The sequence below is a fragment of the Mobula hypostoma genome, chromosome 23, assembly GCF_963921235.1.
Source record: "Mobula hypostoma chromosome 23, sMobHyp1.1, whole genome shotgun sequence".
NCBI lineage: Eukaryota > Metazoa > Chordata > Chondrichthyes > Myliobatiformes > Myliobatidae > Mobula > Mobula hypostoma.
Window position 1 is genome coordinate 44,630,937 of NC_086119.1, and position 17,118 is coordinate 44,648,054.

Below are 17,118 nucleotides of genomic sequence, written 5' to 3' on the forward strand. Positions count from 1 at the left end.
CTCTGTGGGCGGGCTTTACAGTCAACCTCAAAAATAACGACAGTGTTGCTCGCTGCACTGTTTGCAACAGTGACTTTTCTATTGCCCATGGTGGGTTAAAATGTAAAAGACATGTTGAGTTGAGTTTAACAGGTGTCATTACAGCATAGCTAATGTTATTTAAACTAGCTGGCTAGCTGCTAAGGAGCTACGCTATTGATGTCCTACGTGATGAGGCCAAACTCCCTGTAGACTTGCTTAAAGTTGTAATTGAATAAACATGGGTCAGACACCCTGAGCCAATAGGCTGGTCCTGGACTTATTTCCTGGCATAATTTTACATATTACTATTTAACTATTTATGGCTTTATTACTATTTATTATTTATGGTGCAACTGTAACGAAAACCAATTTCCCCTGGGATCAATAAAGTATGACTATGACTATGAATATAAGTACATATTTTAATGTCACATTTGCTGCATATACCCAACTTGGTTTACAGATTAGACAAAATCACTAAACAAAGTATTACAGACACCCTTGGAGGTCGACGGGCGGGTGGGAGGGGGGTGGGGGTGCTACCTCCCTGAAATGAGTTTTTGCATGGTGGGCTGTCTGACAAAGTACCCAGGACATCTTTAGGGCGCAGTGTTTCAGAAAGGCAGCGTCCATTACTCAGGACCTCCAGTACCCAGGGCATGCCCTTTTCCCACTGTTACCATCAGGTAGGAGATACAGAAACCTGAAGGCACATACTCAGTGATTCAGGAACAGCTTCTTCCCCTCTGTTATCCGATTCCTAAATGGACATTGAAGCTTTGGACACTACCTCGCATTTTTTTTAATATACAGTATTTCTGTTTTGCACATTAAAAAAAATCTATTCAATATACATAATTGATTTACTTGTTTATTTATTATGTTTTATTTAATTTATTATTACTCTCTCTGCTAGATTATGTATCGCATCGAACTGCTGCTGCTAAGTTAACAAATTTTACGTCACATGCCGGTGATAATAAACCCGATTCTGATGTTGCCGAAACTTTCTTATTTTTTTCAATCAAATACTAACTGCCAAGTTGTTTCCACATGGCATTCAAGGCATTGTGGTAGGAGGGCAATGTGGTTGAAAGCACAGAATGAGCCAAGATTGGACTACATATCCCGGCATGCACCGGCAGCCGCTGGCGTCCGTTCCAGCTTCGCATAGGGCGGAGGTAATGGAGACAGGGATCCAAGTGCAGACGCAAAATACTGGCGAAATTCAGCAAGTCAGGCAGCATCTATGGAGGGGAATAAACAGCTGACGTTCCAGTGCGAGACCCTTCATCAGGACTAGGTGCCGTCAGCTGAGCTCTAGGTCGACTTCTGTTTTTTTTGTGTTTGTTTTAAAACACGAATTTTATCTAGTAGTTGAGGTAATATGACCCCGTGACTGATAATACCACCCAGTCTATTATTTATTTATTTTTTCTCTTAGCCTTTTCCACTGGCGGCTGAGGGGAATTTGTAGGAGTGCGCGCGCGCGTTCCTGTGATCGGTTGTGAGCTTTCTTCACCAACCTGTCGGCCTGGTGATGGCGGGGGAATCAAACCATCCCCGCTCGCTCCGTTGCATGTGCGTACGGTACAGAATGTAGTAGGTCACACGGAAGGTTTGAGCGGACGCCTGTTTGCATGGAGCAGATGGACGGACGCGCGTCTCCGCACCGTGTGGCTGTGCGACTCGCGGCTGTACTGCAGCAGGCGGAGGGATACACGGCTCCCCTCCCTCTCCGTCCCGTCATTACATCCCTGCCACCGAAAATAACTTGGCTCGACGGGCTTCCCCGGCGCAAATGAGGCTCGGGCAAATTTTTTTAGAGGTGGATAGGATGCGTTTGAATTACTTCCTTCCAGTATTGGTTTTATACCGGAATACTTCCGATCGTTTGGCGGCAGGATACGAGAATCAATAGGTCATAAACGCAAGCAATTTTGCGCATAGAAAAATGCTGGAGGAACTCAGCAAGTCCAGCGTTTGCATTATGTGGTAGTAAGTTGTAAGGCTTTAAACCAATATCCTGAAGGCCCGAAATATCGATTATTTATTCATTTCCGTAGTTGTTGCCTGACCCGCTGTGTTCCTCCAGTATTATGCGTGGTTCCTTGATTGACCGACAGCTGGTTTGTCCAATAGATAATGCGGTGGCTAGCTCGGAATTCCGATGTAACCAATCAGTATGTAGGGGGCAGGACGTCAATTAGGCTGAAAGGCAAAAAACTGGTTGACAAAAAATGGAAGAACGATTCGTGGTAATGTGATCAAAATTTTACATGCATATTAATTTTTTTTGCATTTGGTTGTTTATAATTTTGTTAATTGTTCTGCAAGTACTGGACAATTAGTGCACTATATCCGAATTTAACAGTAATTAATTTAGTCTATTGGTAATATTGAACCCATACATTGTAGATTAATATTTTTAAGAATCAATGGTGACAATATATAAAGTGCATTAATTGGTTATAAAGACGGTTGTTGAGTAATATATTTGCAAAAAATGACACGAGACTGTAGATGTCATATGGAGCTGAAAACAAATTGCTGGACAAACTCAGCTGGTTGAACCTTCATCTGTAGAAGCAAAGGGATAGCTGACGTTTAGGGTAGAATTTTCTTACCTCTTTAATAAAAGTGATACTATTTAGACTATGAAACATGTTAGATCTTTAGATACTGTTTTGGAAAGTGTAAAATACTTTAATTGTACTGCAATCTGCAGACATAACAATGTTCCTTGGCATCACCACTTTCTAATGTTTGGTACTTCTGTACTCGAGATCCTTGCATGGGCAGGACAGCACATTGGTAGTACTTTTTGACAGTGATTACAAATTCATATTCTAGTCATAGTCATACTTTATTAAGACTATAACTAGAATATGAATTTGTAATCACTGTCAAAAAGTACTACCAATGTGCTATTCTACTTGTTCTCTTCACCAGTATCATGCTCTCCAGTCTCTTGTGTATACACAGTCAGAAGAAACACAACCAGGTGGTCAGATTAATCAAAGGCAGGTGAGGGATGCAGTAGTGGGTATTCATGATGGTGGTATAGAATTGGTCGAATGCATTGCATCCTCCTGCATTGCAGGTGATGTATTGGAAGTTAGGTAGAGGTTTCTTCAAACTAGCCTGATTAAAGTCTTCTGCCACAATGTAATAGATATATGCTGCTTTGTTCTTATTGATTACCGTAATGTAGACTGCAGTCTGTAAACCTTTTATTGTTAGGTGGTAATGTTGTACTGTGGAGGCGGGGTGGTAGAGAAGCATTTGTTTAGCAAATGTCAAGTGCATTGCTTCATTGCATATTTTGGATGAAGGCCAGTAGGATGATCATTTATGAATATGGCATACTACTGAGGTTTAGCCATCATTGATGGAACAACTATGCAATTCAGTTCAGCAGTCATTATCTATCACTGCAGAGTTGTTGCAGATAGTGGTCCCTCACTTGGCTGTTGATATAACCGGATGGGTGCCTGGGTTTGGGCTAATGTTGTTGACTGCTTGTCCCTCTGGAAAACCAGCATTTGCTGTGACAAGACTACTCCAGGAATTTTGTAAGGAGAAGAATCCTGAATGCTCACATGTAAATGAGCACAGACATAGGTGCAATAGGTGCAGTCTGGCTGACTCGTACCCACGCAAGTATGCATACAGTGTGAAGGCATACCAGCCTGCATTTCTGGCAGTGATGTAAGTACATTCTATTAAAAAATCCATAACACAAGTAATCTGATGGTAATTCAATTCAAAAAGTTCAGCAGGGGGATAGTCTTACAATGTTGACAAAAGTAATAAATCTAAGGATTGAAAAGGTCTTAGAGTTGTTATGCATTGCTGAGTATTACCATAGGGAGAAGATGGAATAAATCACCCAGAGATACTTAAAGAGCAGCACAATTAAATATGATCACCATAGAGACAATGGGAAAAGTTATAATGGGTGGGTGGGATTGGAGGGAAATTGTTAAGTAATTTGTATGTACTGTATTTTCACTACAGAATACCCAACTGTGATAGACAAGGAAGCAAATTGAGGAGCTAATGACGGAGGGACTCAGTAATTAATGTTCTGGCGAAACTGAACGATTGAAATAGTACGTATCCCTTGGACTCGATAACTGCCATCTCTGAAGCCAGAATTATAGGCAGAAATAGTAAAAATCTAAGTTCTGTAGAGCAGTTGTGATTGATTTAAAAAGCGGAAAATGTCACACTCTTAGAAGAGAAATTGGGTGGTGGTGGGGGGATTAGGAAATGTAGATCAGTTGACCTAATACCTTGACAGCAAAATACTGTGGTCCAGCATTAAGGGTGGCATCAGGGCCCTTCATATTACATGAAATTAGCTTTTTTTTTAAAGGGAGGTCATAATTGACAAACTTTGTGTACTTCCAAGTACAAGTTTAAAGCGCAGTTTCCCAGCCTGGGGTCGACGGAACCCTTGGTTAATGGTAGGGAGCCATGGCATAAAAATGGTTAGGAACCCCCAGTTTAAAGGTTGGATAATGGGAAACTAATAAATGGAATATTACTCAATTTTTTTCAAAATGCATTTTGATAGAGTACAATGCAAACATTTCTTGCAAAAAGTAAAACCTCATATAAAATAATATATTACATTTATAGAAGACTACGACAGAATAAGAATAAATGTGTCATTTTTCAGGTAGACAGATTATTAACAGGGTAACAGTGATCAGTATTGAGTCCATATTAATTTAGATTAATAACTTTGATACAATACATTCTGCCTTTTCATCAAAGTTTGACTGGTAAATCTGCACAGAAGAGCAAGTTATGTTGAAAATGAGAGGGAGAGGGGTTGTAAAATTGGCCCAGTAGTATAGATAGATTTAAGCAATTGGAAGGGCACATGAGGTAGCAAATGAAATTTACTTAGGAAATATGAAGTAATGAACTTTGGCAGGAAAGATCTTCAAATCACAAGAATGTGCTGAATGTTAATGTAGAAGAAATCCTATTGTTTGTTAAGGGAAGGTAAAATATTGAAGGTAGAGGAAGCAATTAAAGTAACTGATAAGTTGACCTTTATCACAAAGGGTTTGGAATACAGAAGTTAGTAGTGAAACAGCTTTGGTGTAGCTTATGTAGTTTTGAATAAAAGAAACTTTAAATTACTTGATTGACTAATTGTAAGAAAGTGTGTCCAGTGAGAGGGAAGTTGAGTAAGATTAGCTTGCACTTGGTGTAGTTTGGACAAATAAGAGAGTCTTAAGATATACAAGGCTATGATACTGCTTTGGTACATTCTCAAGCTGCTAATTCTAGAGCTGAGGACTTAGTTTAAGAATGCGTTATATAGGATTGAGAATAGAAATTACCTTGTGCAGAGGCCTGAAATCTTCAGAACTCTACTACAAGGACTTTGCTTATTCGCTAGTTGGGTAAGTTCAAAGCTGAGATGGAATACTAGATGTCAAAGACATCATAAAATACAGGGACTGGGTGGAAAGCTGGACTTGAGGCACAGGTTCAGACATTATTATGTGAAATGATGGAGTGAGTTCAGAGAACATTGGGCTTGTTCGTATTGTTAGTATTGTTCTTCTACGGACTCGTTGTATAATGAGTTTGATGATTTCAGAACTGTAATCTGTCCTGACTGCTATTGATGTATCCTTTACTTTATTGTTGCCAAACAATTGATACTAGAGCGTACAATCATCACAGTGATTTTTGATATCTGCGCTTTATGCTCCCTGGAGTATAAATCGATAGTAAATATTAAAATTTTAAATTATAAATCATAAATACAAAATAGAAAAGGGAAAGTAGGGTAGTGCAAAAAAAAAACAAAAAGGCAGGTCCGGCTATTTGGAGGGTAGGGCCCAGATCCGGATCAAGATCCGTTCAGCCGTCTTATCACAGTTGGAAAGAAGCTGTACCTAAATCTGGCCATACGAGTCTTCAAGCTCCTGAGCCTTCTCCCGGCGGGAAGAGGGACAAAAAGTGTGTAGGCTGGGTGGGTCATGTCCTTGATTATCCTGGCAGCAGTGCTTCGACAGCATGTGGTGTAAAATGAGTCCAAGGACGGAAGATTGGTTTGTGTGATTTGCTGGGCTATGTTCACGATCTCTGCAGCTTCTTCCGGTCTTGGACAGGACAACTTCCGTACCAGGTTGTGATGCACCCTAGAAGAATGCTTTCTACGGTGCATCTATAAAAATTAGAGAGGGTTTTAGGAGACAGGCCAAATTTCTTTAGTCTTCTCAGGAAGTAAAGGTGCTGGTGGGCCTTCTTGGCAGTGCACTGTGCTTGGTTGGACCAAGTCAGGTCATTTGTGATATTGACCCTGAGGAACTTGAAGCTTTTGACCTGGTCCACTTGCGTACCACCGATGTAAATGGGGCCGTGTGGTCCGCTACTCCTTCTGAAGTCAACAACCAATTCCTTCGTCTTGCTGACGTTGAGGGATAGGTTATTGTTTTTGCACCATGCCACCAGGTTCTTAATTTCCTCTCTGTACTCAAACTCATCATTTCCCGAGATACAGCCTACAATTGTGGTGTCATCAGCAAACTTATATATTGAGCTTGATGGAAACTTGGCTACACAATCATGGGTGTACAGTGAGTACAGTAGGGGGCTGAGTACACAGCCTTGTGGGGCACCGGTGCTCAGAGTGATTGTAGAGGAGAGCTTGTCTCCTCCTTTTACAGGATCTGTGAGGAAGTTGAAGATCCAGCTGCAGATCTGAGTGCTAAGGCTCAGGTTCCGGAGCTTAGGAATCAGTTTATTTGGATTGATGGTATTAAAGGCAGAGCTGTAGTCAATGAAAAGGAGCCTTACATGTGTGTCTTTATTCTCCAGGTGTTCTAAGGAGGAATGTAGGGCCAGAAAGATGGCATCTGCCGTTGACCTGTTGCTCCGGTAGGCGAATTGCAAAGCGTCGAGGTTGACCGGTAGGCTTTCGCTGATGTGTGCCATAACCAATCTCTCAAAGCACTTCATAGCATTGATGTCAGAGCCACAGGTTGGGCCTCTAGTGGGGCCTTGATGAAGTGACTATTTTAATCAATGTATCTCTCCTTTAATTTTCCTTTTTTCTTGGTTTCTCTAGTTCCAAAGCTTCTGCTATCTTTATTATAGCTGTGAAACTTAAATATGCCAATAGGATTGAATGTCTGGAGCATAATTTAATTTCCAATATTTTCAATAATTAGTGTTCCTATTGCCAGGCTAAATGAGCTATGATTAGTATTCACATCATTCAAATTTGATATTCTCACCTGGCAGTGGTTTACATTAAAGGCTCCTCTCTGCAATGCTTTTCATTGGAATTGCTGGGTGTCTGGCTGACTGGGTCTACATGTACAGAGAGTGGATCTGTCAACCTAGTACTTTGGTACATCTTGGTGATTCTGCTTAGTGTGGATCTTCTTTCTCCAGAAATCATAGTCTGTGACAGTTGCTACTAGCTTCCTCATACTGTAGCTGCAGATTTTCTGTGCAGTCTAATGGGACAAATTTCACAGACCTTGGACAGAGAAATCCACCAGCTGAATCTGCAGCTGTGAGGATTGAAACTGGGTCACTGAAACTGTAAAGCGTTGTGGTAACCATTATGCTACCATACTGCTCCAGGTTTTCAAGTAGTTAAAATTTATTTAACTACCTTCTTTGGTGTTTGATTTTAGCATGATATTTTAATTATTTTTTTCAATAACTCCTGGGTGCTTTTGAATATTTGTGAATGAGAGAAATAAACATTGAGTGTCACGGACAGGTTTCTGGGAGCTGTAGTTCACTTGAAAGCTACTGAGTGTGGTCAACAAGTTATATGAGTGATCCTATATTTGAATATATCAGTGAACTGGAAGCCAGTGACTTCATGGCTAGTTGCACACACAACCATGCTGCAAGAAATATTTGTTTAATAATCTCTGGGTAGTGGAAAATCATCTCTGAGGTATTAATTTATTTCGTATTATTTATGTGCAAAGCAAATATGCCTCACTAGCCTGGAATTTGGAAGGAAATACATTTTGAGAGCAACCTTCCTGAATAAATTGCCTTTGCAAAAATAAAAGATGACATTAAGAATGCATAACTAATTGATTGTACAAATATAGACCTAGCACAAATGTTAACAACATTGACGATAGATTACCCAGTTGCATGTCCTTTCTTCTGTATAGATTTATCAGTAGGCTGCAGGTTGGCAAAAGCAAGCAAAATACTTAAAGGTCATTGTGATGCAGTAACTCTCTTTCTCTCTCCACAGATGCAGTTTGTCTTGCTGAGCACTTTCAGTACAGTTGGCCTTCCCTGTTCACGGGTTCTGCATCCGCGGATTCAGCCAACCACGGATCAAAAATATTCGGGAAAAAATTCCAGGAAGTTCCAAACAGTAAAACTTGAACTTGCCGAGCACTACGTTGAATCCACGCGAATGAAGTGATGTGTAGGCATACCGAGCTGTAGCCTCCCGCCATTTCACAGATTCTCAGTCTCTCTCTAGCACTTGTTGTTTGAGCATTGTTCGCCTCGCGTCTCGTTCGTTCGCTACTTGTGTTGTGCACCCTTTGTTTCTGTGAAAAAAAATGGCTCCTAAAAAGCAATTAAGTGGTCAAAGCAATTCCTCAAAGGCTAAGAGGGAGCGTAAAGTGCTATCTCTTGCCGAGAAAATAAAAATCTTAGATCTTTTGAAAAGTGGCATGTCGCTCTCTGAAGTGGGCCGTAAGGTTGGTAAGAACGAATCAAGCATTCGCACAATAAAGCAGAAAGAAGCTGAAATTCGTGGAAGTGTTAGTGTTACCCCTACAACGGCAAAAATGGTCTCTCTGGTTCGTGATAAAGTGCTTGCAAAGACTGAGAAAGCATTAAGTGTGTGGCTAGAGGACATGTCACAGAAGCATATCCCTGTTGATGGCAAAACTATTCGTGAAAAAGCACTTAGCCTCTATGAGCACTACTGTGAGGGGGTTGAGGAGAGCGAGAGGAAGGAGTTTAAGGCTAGTAAGGGATGGCTGGCTAGCTATGTAAAGCGCTACAGCCTCAAGAACTTAAAGCTCACAGGAAAATCGGCATCAGCGTTCCCAGAAGATCTCAAGAAACTCAAAAAGAAAGGCTACGTTCCAGAGCAAGTATTAGGTATTATAAGTAATCTAGAGATGATTTAAAATATACGGGAGGATGTGCGTAGGTTATATGCAAATATTACGCCATTTTATATAAGGGACTTGAGCATCTGCGGGGGGGTCCTGGAACCAATCCCCCGCAGTTACCGAGGGATGACTGTACAGTGGATTCCGGTTAATTGGGACACATCGGGACCAGTACGTTTTGGCCCAGTTAAGCAGCTACCCAATTAGATGAAGTTTCATTGAAATAGTTAAAAAGGTATTGAAAAGATAAACTGAGTAACAAATTATGTATTTAAATGAAATACAGAACAAATTAGAACACTACTAATACTATAACAGTACCATAAAGCTGTATTAGTTCCTAATACTTATCACTGGAGGAATTAATCTGTGCCATTTTCTTTTGAGTGTAAATTAACAAAGTCAGTGTAGGTAAAACTTTGTGTAGGTAATGGACTGCCTTTATGCAATGCTGTTGATGATTGCATCCTCCAAATCGTTATTTTCATTGTAATATTCCAGATGATTGGCGATATCTTCAAATTCTTCATAGTTCCTAACTTGTTGAAGAAGTAAAATGTTTCATTTTCGTTCCCGGCCATTACTGTCATCTCCAAAACTGAATGCACGAAACAGCAGTGAGCAGTACGGTTCAGAATTGTCTTACTGCTTATTTCTCACCACCTATCAGTGACAAAAATCACAGCTTTATGAACCCAAACACACAAAAGTAACACTGTTTAAACATTGTTTACTCTTAAGCATGGTGCATTGTCCAATGACCATGCAGTGCATGCGACTGACACTAGTTGGAAAATGTTTGGCAATGGTATCTGTTGTAAACCATGTATATATGTTGTAACTCGGTTACCTGTCTGGACACACCTCTCTGCTGACTGCCCCTGTGGCTCCTCCCACAGAGTCCTGTATAAAGGGTTTGCCTTGCCCCTCCCCCTCAGTCCGGGGGCAGACAATCACTGTGGAGGTCGTATTGTACAGCAAATAAAAGCCTTTCAGTATTTTACCAAACCTCAGTCTTTTGGAGTAATGGAAGGTGCTTCAGTATCCTGCCCCAATTAAGTGGCATAGTTTCCCAAATAAATGAAGGCTAACTGAAGGCAATCCCGGCTATTTTTTTTCAATTAGTATTTGTTCTTTAACAGTTGCCCGAAATAATTGGCTGCCCCAATTAACTGATACCCCAATTAACCGGAATCCATTGTATTTCATTTTAAATTTTATGTTGAAGTTAATACAATATTGACATTTTTCATGGTTTAATATAATTAACTGGTTAGGAACAGATTTTGAAAATTAGTAAAGAAAGCAACCAAAGAGATTAAGTAATTGATAATTGAAAAATTGGAATTACTTTGCAATTTTTTGTGGTTTTCACATTTGGTGCAGAGACTTTCTGTGTCTTCTTATAATCTTTCTCTTTGCTCTTGGCTCTCTCTTGCCTTCAGGAAATATGGCACAAGTTGCAACTACACCAGTTATAAATGAAGAACCCTCTGGTGCCAAAAATCTTCTGGCAGTAAGGTTCCTTATATCAGCACTGGAGTCGATGGTAAATAGTTAATTTACTAAGTTACCACTTGAGCTAATTTTAAGTGTATGGAAGCTGGTGGCTCCATGGAGTTGGGAGTCTTGGGGATAGGTAATAAAACTCACTTGCATCGTTGTTGTTTTTTAAAAAAAACAAGCATATTTGGAGACTGGACAAAATGGAGGTTCCTAGGGCTCCTGGAATAAGAACACAAGAAATAGGAACAGGAGAAGGCCATCTGGCTATCAGGTCTGCTCTGTCTTTTAATAAGATCATGACTGATCTGGCCATGGACTTGGCCCCACCTACCTGTCTTTTCTCCATACCCTTAATTCCCCTGCTGTACAAAAATCAATGTGTGTCTTAAATATATTTGATGATGTAGCCTCTGCTGCTTCCCTGCACAGAGAATTCCACAGATTCAGTCCTCTCTGGGAAAAGCAGATTCTCCTCATCTCCATCCTAAATCTGTTCCCCAAATTTTGAGGCTATGTCCCCTAGTTTTAGTCTCGCCTACCAGTGGGAACAGCTTTGCTAGCTCTATCTATCCTTTTCACAATTTTATGTTTCTATAAAATTCCCTCTCATTCTTCCAAATTCCAGCAAGTATAGGTCCAGGCAACTCATTCTCTTCTAATAGAAACATAGAAAACCTACAGCAGAGTACAGGCCCTTTGGGCCACAATGCTGTGTCGAAGATGTACTTACTTTAGAAATTATCTAGGATTACCCATAGCCCTCTATTTTTCTAAGCTCCATGTACCTATCCAAGAGTCTTTTAAAAGACCCTATTGTATCCAACAAGCTAATTCCCTCAAAAGTCAACCTGATGAACCTCCTCTGCACCACCTCCAAAGCCAGTACATTCTTCCTCAAGTAAGGAGACTAGAACTGCATGCAGTACTCCTGGTGCAACCTCATCAGTATCCTGTACAATGGCAGCATAACCTTCCTACTGTTAAATTAATCCCTCAAGTAATGAAGGCCAACCTTCCATTAGCATTCTTGGTAACTTGTTGCACTTGCAAACCAGCTTTCTGCAATTCACACACAAGCACTTCTGAGCCCTTGTGCACAACATGCTGCAGTCTCACCATTTAACTAATAATCTGATTTTGCACTTTTCCTTTCAAAGTGGATGACCTCACATATACCAATGTGTATTCCATCTACCAGACACTTGCCCACTCACTTAACCTATCTATATCTCTCTGCAGATCCTCTGCACAGTTTGCTTTTACACTCAGTTTAGTGTTATCAACAAACTTGGCTGCACTACACTTGGTCCCCTCTTCCAAATCATTAGTGTATATAGTGAACAGTTGCAAACCTAGCACTGAGCACTCTGCTCACCACTGACTATTAACCAGAAAAATACCCATTTATCAGAACTCTCTGCCTTCTATTAGTTAGCTAACCCTCTCTTCATGCTAATATGTTACCCCCAACACAGTGCATACTTATCCAGTCTTTTATGCAGCACCTTATCAAATGCTTTCTTAAAATCCAAGTATACAGCATCAACCTGCTTCCCCTTTATCCACTGTGCTCATTATATTGTCAAAGAATTCCAGATAGAACTTGCCCTTTGTGAATCCCTACTGTGTCTGCCTGATGGAGCCACGTCTATCCAGATGTCTCACTACTTCTTCCTTAATGATCACTTCAAGCATTTTTCTCACTGCAGACATTAAGCTAACTGGCCTATTATTACCTGCCTTTTGTCTACATCCTATGCTGGAGATAATATACTGGGAAATGCTGCCACGTGCCATAGTGGAAGTTTATTAGGTTGTGCTGTAGTGGGATCTTATTAAGTTGAGGGTTAACTGAATGTTTTGTATTTGAAACATCTTGCTAATATAAAGGTAATTGCTGCTGTAGATGCTGCCTGGCTTGCTGCGTTCACCAGCAATTTTTATGTGTGTTGCTTGATGAAGTATCACATTTTGACTTGTTTAAAACTAAGATTACAGATGGAATACTGAGTACTGTTTTGGGGTTCACAAAACTGAAGGACTGTTGAGGTACAGATTCCTGTTTAGATCACCATTTATTATATTTTTATTTCATACGTATTTGTAGAATTTGTAGTAAAATTAGTAATAGAAATTGCTAATTAGGCATCTATAGAGATTAATTAAACATTGGCATGTTTCCAGTTAGATTACAGTGTGCTTTGAGATGCTTGCAATTATGAAAACTAAATTGAACAGGTGGAAACATTCTACTGTCTGAAGATTCTCGCATGAAAGACTAGGCAATTTGAAGATCTGGGTAAAATAGACAGGTAGTTTAACTTGTTTGTTTGCACATCCTGTGTTTCAATAACACTCCTTAAGAAAGCCAATTTCTAGAAAGAAGGATAAACAGCAACAGTGGCCTATTTGTACAATGCGATTTGTAGTGACCTTGCTTTAATTTTAAAACAATGATGTTTCCTTCTAGATTTCCCTGTCTGAGAAAATAGTTCTCTGTATTTGGTAAATTTCAAAATTGGTTAATAGATGAATTTAATCTCGAATTCACCAGGTGGCTTAAGGTGCTTATGCTCTCTTTCAAGGCCATTATATATTTTCTTATTTATTGCCCAGATCTGAACATTGCTGTGAATGGATTCTGACCCAAGTTTTGAACTTATCAAATTTAATTTGTATTCCAGATACTTTGTGAAACTACCACCTGTGCATCAGTTTTTGGTTATCTGTGCACATCCAAAACAACTTCCCTCTACTACCTATTGTCTCACCTTTGAAAGAAAATATTCTGAATTGTGTGACTTATATTAAATATGGACAATATCCTGTTTTCCCCAGTTGTTCAAGAATTGGAGGTGAACTTGCATCGCACAAGTTTACTGTGCCTTGTGCTTCTTATTATTGGAAGTGGTTACAAAGATCGTACTGAATTTTGTGAAGTAAAAACAAAATATGGTCTGAATTAAAATTAAAAACAGAAAATATTGGGTAACATCTCTGGAGAAATATAGTTAGATGGTTTGTTGGAACTGGAATGGGACCCGTTCAGCTGTCCCCAGGCAATGAACAGGTTCCATTTTCACGGATTTCCATAAGTTGGACAATGTGTATATTAAAAAAAATGCACTCTAGTAGCCATGCCTCTGCTTTATTGCAATGAATGGCATCAAAGGCATATAAGACTGTTAAGGAAGAGAGATCATAAAAGTGAAGAGACAGTGGAAACTAATATTATTAAATTCCGAAGTATGATGTACATATATACCATATAGGGATATATGTTCTGTACATACATCGGACTTCGGAATTTCATATTATGGAAGCTCATCTGTATGTAAGGTTGTCAATAAGCCCTGTGTTCTTAACCTAGAGATATCTTGTAAGGTTGTTTGTTCAATAGAGCAGGCAAAGAAAAAGTAGAAGGAACAAGGGAGAAGATTGGTAAAAGGATTTAAAACAGGAGATTGAGTGATATATAGGATGAGGCTTAAGGCAGAGGGGATAGTGATGCGGTAAGAAGATAGCTACAGTATCTGAACATACCCCAACCCCTTTGAAAGTTGAGTTTACTGTAGTACTGTAGCTCCTGCAGGAAATGTTTATGCATAATGAGAGGTTCTTCAGGAGCCTAACCCCTTTGTTAACTGGGGAGACCTATACATATGTTTAGCCCTTGGATTTGGTTGAGTTTTTGGATATGGCACTTTACTCCTGTTCTACCTATGGCATCCTCTAATAATTTCAGTGATATTAATTTAAACTTGATACCCAGTATCATAAGGTATGAAGCTACAAGTTTTTCCTCAATATGATATCTGAGCACCAAATATATGTTTAACAAAAGTCATTTTCTTTAATGTGCATTTCTGTATATTTTCTGTTTAAAGTTGGTTCAGCTTGTTTCCTCTTCAGTGCCAGGAAATTGCAAAGTCAAAAGCTGAAGTGGCATGTATTGCTGTATATGAGAAAGATATATTTGTGGTGGGGACTGAACGAGGAAGATCTTTCATTGGAAACCGAAAGGATTTTCAAACTGACTTTGTGAAATACTGTAAGTTGAAAGCACAAAATCAAGTGATGATATTAAGTTGCTGGAAAACCTTTCTTTGGACTTACAGATTGTTTAATAACAACGTTAGGGGCCTCAGTTTTCTCTGGCAATTATTCCAGTTTGAATAATCCTGTTTGTACCGTATTTTGTGCATGTCTTTCACATGAATGTTGAACTAGGGATTGTTGTCTAAGCAAGCCAATCATTTGAAGATTAACATTCCTATTTTTCCATATAGTGGAAACAAAACAGCCAACTAGGAAGGAGAACACACAGATGCCTCCTGGAGGGTAAGTTGGTTTTTCTGTCCTTGCAGTACTTAAAACTTTAATGATATATCTGTAAATTCAGTATAATCTGCATAAATCCATAGTCTGTATTTAATTGCCTCATTTGGAGGTGTAAAAGATAGTATTTCTATTTTCACTTGGAGGTGGATTTGTTATTTCTTTTGGAATTATTTTATATGTGTGGGTATTTCCTTCTGAAGGTACTCTTCCATTTCTCCAGAAAGTTACAAAAAATAGAATTTTCTTTATATTGCTTTAGTAGAGCCCTCTTGTTATGTGATCTTGATCTGTTATTCTAAACTCCCTGACTGTATTTGCCCATCTTGTCCATCTGGTTTTCCCTCTGGTTGTCATACGCTCTTGTGTCTGCTGCCTATATGAAGCTTCGACCTTGGGTCTCACCAACCTGGAAGGTCATCGATTGTCATTCCTGGTGGGGCCCACTGACCACGGGAATCACTCTCTTCATCCTCAGTGCCTACAACCTGGCCCTTGAGGATTGCCTGTCTTCAATTGTGGAGCACTCCAACCTTGACTCTCACCACCTGCTTCTGACCCTAACTTCTAACTCACCCTCAATCTCTACATCCCCAAAACCATCCCTACGAACCTATAAAGCAACTGAGTCCTAGCCCCAACCTTGACAGGCATTGCAGCTCCATACCATCTTGACCAGATCCATTTATGATTTATCTGCTGGAATTTTCCATTCTCACGCCTATTTCTTTTTTCTTTCCATTCAGGTTACTTTGCTTGCTATTATACTTACTACAACACAGGATGCCATACAGCGAATCAGGTCATGCTGGCTTCCAATAGGAGAATCCCATTCTATTCTTCTCTTCTACCACATCTCATTACCCTGCACTTTATACTGACTTGATGTTCTGCAACTTCCCTTCAATTCTTTTGCTAATCACTTACACAAGAAGTAATTTACAGTAGGCAGTGGGTATACAGGAGAAAACTGGAACACAGTCGTAGGAAGAATGTGCAAACGAACGGACTGCACTGCAGGGTAGGATTCAATTTGCATTGCTGAAGGCCATCGTGCCACCCTTTTCATTCTTTATTCTCCTTTACTTTTAGTCTGTCTCCCAGTCTTTTGAATTCACATTGCCAAAGGGCCAGTGCAGTATTTGCCTACCTGAATTGCTGAACCTAAAGTGCATCCATGTTCAAGGATATCCAGATTCCATATCAAAATGAATGGCCTCACGTTTTCACATTACCCTCAGATCTGCACCCTCTTCACATAATCTCATTCCTCAGAGTCCACGAAATTGACTAGTTACGGATACATTTACATCATCAAAAATATAGATTTCAAATCATTGAAACATCCACTATGTGAAAGTGCCAATTTTACTTGTACTGATTTCTACCCTTAAACCAATCTAATATCAATGAAAAATATTTTAAACTTTTCATGAGCCCTTACTTTATGTAACAATCATTTTTTGGCCTTTTGTGAATATTGCAGAATCTAGTTAATTTTAGGAAATTAGTAGCAGTATATCACAATTTCTGCAGAAACCTCTTTTTTTTTAGAACCCTTGGTTATAGGATGTCCAAATTCATGGGATTTGTCTGCTTTTAAACATAATATTTTTCTTAGTAAGAAGGTTTATCTGAATGAGTTTGTTATCACTGACATATGCCATGAAATTTATTGTTTTGAGGTTCCTGCTCCAAAGTAGCTCCTTTATTGATGTTAGTTACATTAACTGTTTTTAGAGCTTTACTCTTCCACTGCTTTTGCCACATTGTGACTTCGGCCATGAAAACGGGAAGATGATTACTTTTTGGTCATATTTGTTGTCCTTATTTATAACCTCTTATCTCAGCCTCTCTGGAACTTCAGTTAAATCCTACAGTGTCAGGTAATGTTCTTTCTCTGCCTGTGTTGGACTGTGATAGGGGAATTAAGGGTTATGGGGAAAAGGCAGGTAGTTGGAGATGAATCCATGGCCAGATCAACCATGATCTTATTGAAAGGTGGAGCAGGCTTGACAGGCCAGATGGCCTACTCCTGCTCTTAGTTCTTATGTTCTTAACTTTGCTCCTCTCTTTTTACTGAGAAGCTATTATCTGTTTGTAT

General features: G+C 39.6%; 1 protein-coding gene across 19 annotated transcripts in view; it reads left to right on the forward strand.

Moving 5' to 3' along the window:
- Nucleotides 1-1,178: 1,178 nt before the first annotated feature.
- Nucleotides 1,179-17,118, forward strand: part of LOC134336822 (general transcription factor II-I repeat domain-containing protein 2-like) — a 66,695-nt gene continuing 50,755 nt past the window's right edge. For 2 of the 19 annotated variants that reach the window (XM_063031326.1, XM_063031346.1), the window contains exons 1-7: nucleotides 1,411-2,279; nucleotides 4,042-4,136; nucleotides 6,874-6,965; nucleotides 8,288-9,156; nucleotides 10,616-10,719; nucleotides 14,589-14,727; nucleotides 14,966-15,017. In XM_063031326.1, the coding sequence (XP_062887396.1) occupies nucleotides 8,607-9,156; nucleotides 10,616-10,719; nucleotides 14,589-14,727; nucleotides 14,966-15,017 (845 nt within the window). In that variant the 5' untranslated portion in view covers nucleotides 1,411-2,279; nucleotides 4,042-4,136; nucleotides 6,874-6,965; nucleotides 8,288-8,606. The other 17 variants (XM_063031329.1, XM_063031333.1, XM_063031330.1 and 14 more) reach the window with 17 other exon arrangements.